This window comes from Cotesia typhae, unplaced genomic scaffold (assembly GCF_013202065.1).
Source record: "Cotesia typhae breed Kobodo isofemale line unplaced genomic scaffold, CoteBio_Ctyphae contig_5, whole genome shotgun sequence".
Lineage (NCBI taxonomy): Eukaryota > Metazoa > Arthropoda > Insecta > Hymenoptera > Braconidae > Cotesia > Cotesia typhae.
Window position 1 is genome coordinate 8,591,791 of NW_027423757.1, and position 12,214 is coordinate 8,604,004.

At 30.7% G+C, this 12,214-nt stretch overlaps 1 protein-coding gene and 1 long non-coding RNA gene across 5 annotated transcripts in view; one reads left to right on the plus strand and one right to left on the minus strand.

Moving 5' to 3' along the window:
- Positions 1-11,469, plus strand: part of LOC141531184 (uncharacterized) — a 91,581-nt gene extending 80,112 nt beyond the window's left edge. Inside the window, exons 4-5 of the long non-coding RNA XR_012479891.1 lie at positions 8,940-9,000; positions 10,829-11,469. This is a non-coding gene — a long non-coding RNA (uncharacterized LOC141531184). The remainder of the gene's footprint in view (positions 1-8,939; positions 9,001-10,828) is intronic.
- Positions 9,121-12,214, minus strand: part of Hth (Meis homeobox homothorax) — a 267,463-nt gene continuing 264,369 nt past the window's right edge. For 3 of the 4 annotated variants that reach the window (XM_074248773.1, XM_074248774.1, XM_074248772.1), the window contains 2 exons: positions 10,426-10,594; positions 9,122-9,721 (listed from right to left, as the gene is read on the minus strand). In XM_074248773.1, the coding sequence (XP_074104874.1) occupies positions 10,428-10,594 (167 nt within the window). In that variant the 3' untranslated portion in view covers positions 9,122-9,721; positions 10,426-10,427. Of the gene's footprint in view, positions 9,722-10,425; positions 10,595-12,214 lie in introns of all 4 variants that reach the window. The other variant, XM_074248775.1, reaches the window with a different exon arrangement.

Sequence of the window (12,214 nt, forward strand, 5' to 3'; positions counted from 1 at the left end):
ACGGTGGCCTCGGACAAAACCTTTACCTCGCGTCTGCCTTGATGGACGCCTGGCCGCTATTGGATTAAACGTCGGAAAAATTTTTTGAGGCTCCTATCCAGCTGACAGAAGACCAGAAACACTCCAACGGAAATGGACATCGTGGTATTTAGTTTTAAAACCTTGGTGAATAATTGCCGTGAAAAGAATTTTTATTTCGAAATTTTTTCACATTACTCGCCTGCTATCGTTCATCAGTTTTTATTAGAATCGATAAAATTTACCAATATCCCATTAAATTGTAACTGTAATTGAACTCAATAACTGCGTCGGGCAATAATTATTGCTTGGAATTTATATTTATTAAAAAAATTAATAAAGTTATTAAATTTTTTCGAGTTTTTAATTAATTTTTCGGGTATTAATAAAATTTATCCTCTGAGATGAGTTTCAAATTTTAATAAAATGGTGTAATTATTTGATAATTTTTTCAAAAATAATACACCTTAATTATAAAGTGGACAGAAGTGACGCTCAGTAACGAAAATTTTGTCCAAAAATTTACAAAATAAAATTTGAACTTGACAGTAATTTTCTAAAAAAATTTCAATAAAAATATCTTTAAAAATTCCTTTAAAGAAAATGTGATTATTTTTAATTTTTCATAATTTTCATTCCAATTTTTAACTTTATTAATTCTAAGAAAATAAATTATTTCTCCCCACTATACTATTTCCAAAATCAGTTTAATTAAAAATCCCTGCTATTCAATTTCCCCAAAAGTTCGATCAATCAGCGATAGCCTGATAGCGAGCTAAGACTCAACCGATAAAGAGCTATATAATGCAAAGAATAGCGTGATATGAGACGAGAGCACTACATACATCTTCTCGAGGGTTCGTAACTAAAATAAAAAAGATTCGGACACTTGAGGCCCGGCGTCGGGGTGGTCCAAAAAAAAAAAGAGTTTAAAATAAAAAAGTTAAAAAGTAAAAAAAAGTGAGAGCTTACAATCGCGAAGAAGGAGAGCGAAATGCATTGTATCGTGAGGGAGCTTTTTGAGCGAGGGCGGTAGTCCTCGGGTAGGTGGTTGGGTGAACGTCTGTCTGTTGGCTGCCAGTGAGCCAGTCAATCATTACGAGCTGCGCTTGCGCTCGTACCAACAATGTATATAAATATAGAGGACAGAGTAGTACAAGCTCTAAATTTCCTCTGGCGTCTCCTCTCTGCTCGTCCTTTCCTTCAAATCCACCACCATCCTCGATCGCTACAGCCACCCACTCACACCTACTCCCAGCTTGTTTCCTCGCCCTCGCTCGCTCGGTTCTGCTTCTGGTTCTGCTTTTGGTTCTGCTACTGCTAGTGCCTTCATTTCCCTCAGTTGCGAATTTCACCCCTTGCACACGTCGTGGTACAACCACGCTACAATGCCGCCTCCTTCGCCTCCTCCGCCCATCCTGCATATTTAAGCGAGCTGTCTTGCTATGCAATCGTTACACCAACGTGTACATGGGTGCGTAAGTATATTCCCAGCAACAGCAACAGTAACAGTAGCAGCAACAGTACCAACCTGGAGAATCGAGAAATAGAAGCAAACACTACACTGACAACGCCAAGAGAGAGAAGACCAGTAGAGATACTTCTCGCTTGAGCTTCTCTTGTGTCCTGTTATCCTCGTGCTCGTCCATCCCCTCAAGCAAATTCTGCTACTGCTTCTGTTTCTGTTGCTGTTACTGCTCTTTACTTGCTGCTTCTGTTGCTGTTCCTGCTTATGCTGCTCTCTCGTGATAAAGAATTTTGCGCTTCCCCATTGAAACGAGACACTGGGAACTCCGCCGGGAGATTTACATTCTTTTTCCCGTCAACTAAAGTCGAATGAGTCGTTTTGTGGAAATGACACGATCCTCGGATATAATTTTTCAGAACACACGACCACAGAATAAAAAATTTGTTACTTTTATAGTGGAAGATACGTGACTTTTTTTTTGACATTGTTGTAGAAACTTTTTTTCCTGTAAATTTACAGCCTATTGTCGCTCTGTTGTAATGGAAAATTTTATTACAACCTGAGAATATTTCAGACAAATTAGTTTTTAGTTTTTTTTTTTTTTGGCTTTAAAAATTTTTATCATTGAGTTTTATTTTTTCAAAAAATAACAATCGACTATTTAAAAAAAAAAATTTCATAATTTATGCTTTTATTATTTGATTTTTTCATTTAAAAATTTTTTACATTTAACATATTGTTATTCTATTTTAATTATGAGAAAAAAAAAAGTTGAATTTAATTAAATGTTGTAAATTTTCAATAAAGATGATTTCACTAATTGCATAAATTTAAATAGTCGCTCATGATCTCGAAATAATTATAAAAAAAAAAAAATTGAATATTTTTCTTACACGTGAAATTTTCTTCAATGCAATTATAAATATCTTAACCATAAAATCATATGAAATATCAAGTTTCTATCAGCCGGTTTGGCAACGAACCCACGCGTCACAGAGTATCGATTCCATTTAGACAATGAACTTTAATTCCACGGAGAATTTTATTTCGTTCTACTCCAAAAAGTGCAGCAAAAAGTTCTACCAAAAAAAAAAAACAACTCTATCTTTCCGTATCTTTATACAATATATTTATATATATATAAACAGAAACGACCGGTGAAGCGATACAGCGGGCAAGAAAAGCAAAAGTCGTATGGAGGCGCCCCCAGAGCTTGAACGACCCGAGGCGCAAGCTCCGTAGCCCTGAAAGCGCAAGCCCAAGCCTCGAGCTCTTAGAAGGGGTAGTCGCGAGCGTAGACACTGAATCGGCTCGGGGGTAGTGGCACCAAGCAACCCTCGCTCTCGTACCCGGGGGTGTTGCCATGGATACGGCGCTCGCGCCTTGACATTGACAAATGGCCGGCCGAGGGTGAGCTGAACAACGGTGCTTTTACATATGCAGGGACACCCATTTGTCCATTCGGGGTGCGAGAGGACCCAAACCCAAGTGCTCACTCTCACTCACTCCGTCTTTCTCTCATTTACTCCAACGTGCTCTTACTCATTTTCTCCCTTACTCTCTAGTCCTCGGACTTACTTTCTGGCCTACTGCACTTCTGATTGTGAATAACCATTAATACAATACAATAATATTTTTCATTTTTTTATCTTACCACCCGAATTTTATCATTAAAATATATCTTCGTTCAATGATCGATCATTTTAATTATCATAAAAATACTTTTTTGTTATCTAAAAGTTATTTTAAACACAAAAAAAATTTTTTTTTATTTTTTCAAAGCTTTCATCTCAAAAACAAATTTTTTGTAATTTAAAATTTAAATTTTGGATAAAATATTAAAAATACGAAAAAATCACTGGGCGCCTTTTTTGTAAAAAATTTAATTTTCTATCAGTTAATTTTTGTCTATCTTCAATATTTTTCCTACAATTTGAATAAAAAGCCATAACATGAAATTTTCTAACATAAGTCTCATTAATGAATTTTTTTTTTTTTTTTTTTTTTGAAAAAATATCGGTAATAATAATGACCCAGAAATATTTTTCAAAAGATACATTAGATGATATTCATGGTTATAATAACGTCCCAAGAGGGAAAATGATACTCTGAGAAGGTATTTCGTAACACCCCCTGCGTGAGGAAATATAACGATAGTGTGTTACACTATCACTAATACAGCAACAGCAAATAGTATCTATATATACCTCAAAAGACTAAAATATAAGGCAGAATGAAGTTCACTATACTCATTGGAGCACACAATTGTATATCTCCCTAAAGTGGGCACTCCCTCGAGGAGTAGCAGCAGCACCTAGCTCTAATATCTCATTACTGGTAACCACCAGTCAGTCTACTTGGCCATTACGAGATTGTTTGCTCGTAGGCACCGTATCTGCGTGATATATCGCCGCTATCCCACGACTTGTCAATTTCCACTAAACTCACTAACTTTTTTTCCCTTCAATCTTTAATTCATTTTGCTCAGCTGTGTTCGTCGATATATCTATATGGGTGCACACTTACTTACTTACTTACTTACTTCGTTGGATTTTTTCCGCCTCGTACATGACGTGAACTGATTTCAGCAAAAGCTCGGCATTTTAATTCATCCAATTTCATTATTAGTTACATTTTTCTTATTACTTACTTTCATATTTTTTTAAATAATTTTCCAGCCAATAGAAATTTAATTTTTTAAATAATTTAGCCAGCCAATAGAAATTTTATTTAAGTAACAATTTTTTTTATAACTTATTAAGAAACAAAAATAGGAATTAAGACAGTTGTGTCTAAGGAGTGAGGCTGTGTGAGAAAAAAATGGACAAATTAAATTTTATCATGCGTTAGTATGACACGAGCTACACAGAGTCGAGGATCGTTAAGTACGAGAGGTTGACAAGGATCGAGACGGCGAAAATAATTGGTGTCTTTCCCGATTCTCGACTCCGGTTAACAAGGTCCATTTCCATGGAATAACCATCAGTGGTAATTGGCACCTACGGTCCCGGGCAACGTGCTATCCTTGCCAACCTATCATATTTCAGGGTTCCCTGTTAAAATGCTCACCAAAGCCAAGTCAAAGACCGAGACCGAGCGTATATATACATCTATATGTATATATGAAAAAGAAAGACCAAAATCGTATACGTGTATATTATATATATATATATATATATATATATATATATATATATATATATATATATATATATATATATATATATATATATATATATATAATAGAGAACGATCTGAGCTCTCGAGAATGCGTGCAGCAAACGCGTGTTTTATACAGAGACCACAATACCCTTTGCAAGCTACACCAAGCTAAAAGGGGATGAATAACAAAGCTTAATATCTAACAATCCTCCGCCCACTGACAGATATCACATCACCAAATACTTTACGGTACACTATGCCCGTTTTTGTGATATAATCACCAATCTGAATAAATGTTTTGTATAAATAAAATATCAAAAATAATTAACGTCAAAAATAAAAAATAAAATTATCCCGTTAATTAATAATTATTGAAGTAACGATAAAAAATAAAAATCCGTCTATTTTAAAGCAAATATTTGAACGATATTATTTATGGCGCCAGTCACTATTCAGTTTTATTCGGGTATCTGTTTCATCCCTATTCTCTCTCTCTTTTGAGCTTCGTCATCAAGAATAAATGTTAAATATAAATTGATAGTGATACGGAAAAGATAAAAGGAAATGGTTCAAAATTTGGGCAGAAAAATAATTTTCCAAATATTAATTAATTAAAAAAAAAAAAAATGATTTTCTGAATCGTTAGTACACCTCTTATCTCGATATTTTATATTGCATATTGTGTATAAATATATTTCAGTGCTTATGAGTTAGTGAATAATGGAAAAAAAAAAAAGATGGTTTTTTTTTTTTTTTAATTTATTTGCCATTCTTTTTTACTTAGGTGTCAATAGTCATCAATGCGCAAACAGTGGAAAAAATCTGATTCCATACCGATACAATAAATTTTAGCTTATTATACATCATCGTTATCATTAATCATTGTGTCAATAACGATAATAATAATTATCATCATCATTATTACCATAAACTTCATAATAATATTATCATCATTCGTAATTATACAATAATTATTTATACATTATTCTCATGATCATCATTATCATCTTTTACGCGTGCTTACTATTTAAAATCATCCTCATCAGTACAAGCAAATATTTTATTTATTACTTACTCTCATACTTACACACATCAAAGTACATACATCCATATACATATACATAAACATATACATATACATATACAAGTGCATTTTCGCTTGTTCGGTCAGATCGCGGCGCATAAAAACTCGGTTTAAACTTTATACTTGTTTTAAAATCCTCTAACGTGATTATTACTTAGAATAACTTACTTGTTATTTCGTATACATTTTTAAGGCGATGATTCAATCGTATGAACTCATTTTTTTATCAACGAACAGCCAATGTGTCGAGCGTACATTTTTTCACTCGTCTCTGGGTATGCCGGTTTTTTTTTTATTCATTAATTATCAAATGAAATAAATTTTGTTTTTTAATTCAAAAATTGCCGGTCGATATTTTTCTCCTGATCTTAATTTTAGCCGAAAAAATTCTCAACCCACCGTATCAATTGCACAAAATCCATCAACGCACTCTCGAAGACTAGCAGCTCAACTAGATTCGATCGCTAAGTCTAATAACAATTAATCTCAAAAAAGTTATCGATATAAAATTATGCAAGACACTCATCAAGTTCCCGCGTAATATAAATTAAATGATTATGATTAGTTACAGTGAGTTGAGAATTTTAAGTTTATAAAATTACGATTTTTTTTTATAAATATGACCGACAATTTTTTGAATCATTGTTAAATGATATTATTATTCAAAGTATCATGTCATTGAACAAGTACGCAAGAGTGAACTTTCAACAAAATTAAACAATCTACTGATCAACAAATACAATTCGTAAAAAATTATTATGTCAATTCTTGTTACTTGACAATAAGATGAAACTTATTATTTTTTTTATAAACATTGCATTTTATAAATTATTCAGATCAATTTAAACTCCATAAATTTTTGAATAAAAATTTTTTTCACTTTTTTACAATAAAAAAACCTTTGAAAAAAAAAAAAATACTCACTTTTAAAATATTAAAAAAATTTTTTTTTCTGTTTAATTAATTACTTTATTGTTTTTCAAACAATAAAAACTGTTGGATTTTTCTGTGAAAAATCTGGGAATATTATTTTCTAAATTAAAAAAATTTTGAGTAAAATTTGTAAATAAAAAAAAAAAGAAAATTTTGACAGTACAATAATTTTTATTAGTTATTTATAATAATTAAAAACTCAATAATTAAATTTATTGCAACTATTTTTAAAACATAATAAATCGGCATACACAATAACGACGACGACCCGAACGACGGACACGATTAACGCCAACTAATCAAAAAACCATGAGCAGTGTTATAGATATTCGCACCTGAGTCTTTTAGTATACGGGGGTATCTGTTTAGTTCACTAAAGCGCCGACGGGTTTCGCAGAGTCGAGCGTTCTTGTCAATACTATAAATATCCAGATAAAATAATATACATGTATACGCGTAGACAAACACACAGAATAAAGAAGATAATCTGGAAAGAACACAATTTTTTCCATAAAAATTTGACTAATAAAAATCAGCGATATAAAGTCCAAAATGTGACTCTACCAAACCGTCGGCTAAAAACATTTAATTATATATTTATATTTATATTATTGATTCATATTTCTCATTAAAACTTTATACTAATAATTCCTGTCATGTAGGCGTATTGAAAATATTCATTTTCTCTGTGTACTGATATCAACTCGTCAACAAAAGTCGAACATCAAAATATAAAAACTATTTATGAAGAATAAATTTACTTTTTTTTAAATTTATTAAATTATTTATACCGATAAATAAATAAGCGAATTTTTTTTTTAAGTAGAATTTTTAAAACTTTTAAATTCCGTCTATAATTTTTTTTTTCTTTACGTATATCTTGATGCATGATTATACTTATTTATTTATTATAAATATAAATATACAAATACTTGGATATCTTTGAGGCGAGAAGAAATCTGTTTAATAATAATAATAATCGTTAATAATATTAAGGAACGGATTGTGATTGGGCAAATGTAGGAAATTTATCGGATTTGTATTGGACGAACACTAATATTATTATTATTATTATTAAAAAATTTTCATACGTTAAATAAAATTTCGATATGCCGGTTTTTGATACTCAATTACTGATAAAATGTTTAAAATCCAAAAAATCATAAATAAAAAATTTTAAATTCGTAAAATATCCGTTGGATCGTTCGTGAATAATGAATGATGTTTTTGTACGTTCTCGAATAAATTTCGCCCAAAACATTTATTCATTTATAATCATTATCATCAACCATCAATCATTAACACTACTTTCACACCGCTCACTCGTACATAATATTAACACACTGCTTTTCATTTAATTATCATCATCATAATAATTAAAATGATAATCGCTCAGATTTAATATAAATTTTAAAACTCATTCTCTATAATTTTATATCATTCATCGACGCGTCATCTTTGCCTCGAGCTCAATTTGAATTAACTATTAATTTATACACAATATATTATAATTAAAATTACAATAATTAATTGATTAATTAATTATCCATTTATTTTATTAAATTATTTATTATTTCTAGGACGAGCAGTATGGCTGCTGTTTCGTCTAGCTGAGTCGGAAGCCGAGACGATCGGGAATTATTATTCCCTTCAGCCTTTATTTATTAATCAAATAATTAATTAATAACCGCTTATCCTCCTTCATTTTCATTTTTATTATCATTATTATTTAGCTTTACTTTTTTTTATTAATAATTATCAATTTTTATGAATAATAATCATTATAATCATTCAATTTTTTATTAATCTACCCAAGCGTTCGCTTAGCTCCTTATTAAAACCGTCTATCATTTTAAATTCATCATTTTATCAATTATATATTACAACGAGAGGATCCTGCGTATTTATATTTATAGTTACTTCGGTTTACTTTATTTATTTATTAATAGTTATAATATCCATTATTATAATAATAATTCATCCATTATCGATAGTTATAATTGTAATAATAATAATAATATTAATTATAGTAATAATAATAATCATTATGTCAATAATATTAATAATTAAAATTATTAATCTGTACAAATTTTAATGTCACCTAAGTCTTGAGAATGTCGACGCTCGGTTTAATATTTTTACTATTAACGCCGAGTATGTCAATTATTATCAATATTCATCTCCATAATCATCATTAATTAATTGATTGATTAATTAATCGATTTAATGATTGTTCTTATTAATTTTTTTTTTTTTTTTTTTTTTTTTTTCCAGATAAACTCAACGCAACACTCAAAGCGACCACGAGCGTAGACATATCTCGTGCGAACACCAGGTAATGTACATGCCCGCTAATTGCCTATATATATTCATATTTATATATATATATATATATATATATATATATATATATATATATATATATATATATATTTATATTTATTTATATATTTATATTTATATTTATTTATAATTAGTTGTATAGTCTCTCGATTGCGATAGTATTAAAATTAAAGATTTAATTTAATATCTTGAATCACTACAATATTACACCGCAATATTTGTACAAAGAACAATCACATGAAGTTTCCTCCCACGAACCAACACATCACTTTTGTCGATAATTTTTAATCTCGAAGGTTCAAGATTCGAAGCTCGCCAAATTGTGACGCTCCGATTCTATGATGATGTTCCATTCGTGTACAGATTTTGGATGAGTGAATGGATCTTATCGTTGAATGTGACTCGGAATAGTAGACCAAGAGTTGATGTTTATGTTTTTAGGTCTATCTTGTCTCAATCTTTGAGATTTTCTCGGGTCTGGTAAATTGAGTTTTGGCTTGCTTCTTTTATTTCTTCATTCTCTTCTTGTGTTTTGTTTTAGTCGCTAATTTTTTATCAAGCTCTCGTATTTTTATTTTTCGATTTAACAAACCCCTGAGACGTGCGTCATTTCCGGTCGATCGATAGATACCAGGTTTCATCCTATTATTCCTTTTTTATTTGTTGTTTCTTTTACTTTGCTCACGGTGCTTTTCATTTATCTAGGCGTTCAACTGCAATATAATTGACAATTTGTTAATATAAATATTGACAATTGATTTTTTTATTTTGACAAAAAATAATTTTTTTTTTTTTTTCGTTTATTTTAATTTTATTTGACGAAACAATCATTACATTGATTATGAATTTATTTATTATTTAGAAAATTTTTTTATTAAAACTCCTTTAACATAAAATTAATATAAAAAATCATTGAAAATTAATTCTAAAAAAATTTGCTTATACAATTAATAATATTACTTTAATTAAACAATAAAAAATAATTATTTGATTACAATTGATATTAAAAAAAAATTAATGACGACAAAGAAATTATTTTATGACAATATTAAAAATAATCAAGTGAAAACAAATTATCTTAGTACAATTTTGATTAAAAAAAAAAAAACTATTTAATTCTAGTTATAATTAATATTAAAAATTAATTGAAGTATAAAAAATTTTCTAAATTCTTTTATTATTTTTTTTTACTTAGATTGTCTGATGGCTGACAAAATTCAGGCTTTTTCACTTGAAAATCTATCGTCTGTAAAAAAATTTATTGTCTTCAATGTAAATTAAAAAAAAAATTATAGTAAAATAATTAATGAACAAAATTATTAACTACAATAAAAATAAAAATGAAGATAAAATAAATTTATCTGTTAAAAAGAACCATCGGACAATCTTGTAAGTAAAAAAAATGAAAATAATGTACCTTTATAAGTGATGGCCGTAGTATTCTGGAGGATAGTGATACTGGTTGTGGAAGGTGGGGTCACCAGGGGGTCGGTGCATCATGCTGGCGGCTTGTCCGTCCATCATGTAACCCATTGTAGCTTCTGGACTGTAAGCCCCGCTTGGACCTGCGGACAAAGGCGGAAACACTACACGTTATTACGGTTAGAACTCTGTTCCATAATTGGCAAGCGAGTATGCGACATGCTCGTCAAGTAACTCTTTTTGCGCCACCCACTCGGAGGCACTCACTTGACGAGCTGTGTATGTGTGTATAATAAATAATAAATAATAAATAAATAAAATAAAATAAAATAAATGAATAATAAAAAGTCGATAAAATAATCTGTCATTTCTAAATTTATAACTGTTTTTAATTCCAGTTTAGCTGTAGAGTCCAGCAACTGGATCGAGAGATTAGAGTTATGCCGGAGTGAAGTAGAGTGAAAAAAGTAAAAGGAGCAGCTTTCCTCAATCGATCCTCGACTCTGTCATCGGCAGGGCGGTAATGGAGCCGGCCGTCCGCATTGGGAGGGGAACTACCCCGCGGTAGTTTTAATGTTGGTATCTTAATGTATATTGCCTCGATAAATCAAGGGCACTGATTGCATCCCACCCTACTATGCTCACTGCCGACGCTAGACCCCAGTGTTGTGTACTGCAAGGGCAAACAGACGAGTACAAAGGCCAAAGAGAGATAAAGTGTATTGAAGTTAAAGCCAAAGGAGGAGGTGAAGGAGGTTCAGCTGGAGGTGGATGGAGATCCTAATGGAGATGAAGAGGAAGGGGCCAACCGGAGAAGAGATATAGCCATTATGCAATGGCTCCAAGCCTTTCTTATGCTAAACTCCATCAATCGTGATCGACTCATGCTTTTTTTACTCAATACTTTCGATATTCCTATCCCACTCTGAATAAATTTATTACGTACTCTTTTATTGTATTATATCGATATTTTTAGATTTTATTATTATAATGATAATTGTAATTTTTTATTTATTCATTTACTTGAGAAAAAAATTGTCTGATAAGGCTTGATACGTCATGATATGACTTAATATACCTATATTAGGTCTGAAGTAGTTATACATTATTTTTTTATTGAAAGTAGTGTTAGAAATTTCCAACAGAAGGCGCATGATCGCTAAATACTCTCATTACAGAAGATACAAATTTTAGGTAATAAGTTTTTAAATGAAAATTGTTTTTTTTTTTTTTTTTTTTTAATTCTCATAAATAGCTATTTATGAAAATTACCCTATTTAGAAAATTTTTTTACGAGTAATAAGAAATGGATGATTAGCCAAGTAAGCATGGATGTTTATTCAGCTTAAAAAAATTTCTAGCAATAATTAAAAGGGCAGAGTTTCCAGTAAAATATAGAGCCGATGCAGTGCCGTTTATGAAAAACATAAAAAGTATAAATGGAAAAAAAGTAAGTAATAAGAACGAAAAGTCGTGCGCGTTTAGCTTTACCCACTCTACAGGGACCGCGACCGTAAATCACAATTATTGCCAGCGTTCCCTCCCTTAAGAGTGTTTTTCAGGAACAATCCATGAGACTATATAGTTTCGTAGCTATTTTCTTTTATTTCTTTTAGTGTATCTTATAAGAATAGAGGGTCCGGTAAAAAGAGGAGGAAAAAATAAAAGTTACACCGAGAGAAAAAGAGAGAAGGAAATAAGAGAGCTAATGGTGGATGGTATATTCCTTTTGCTGGAGACTAAAAGTATCCGGAGAAAAATTACACGGGTTTCTTGAGTGTCCG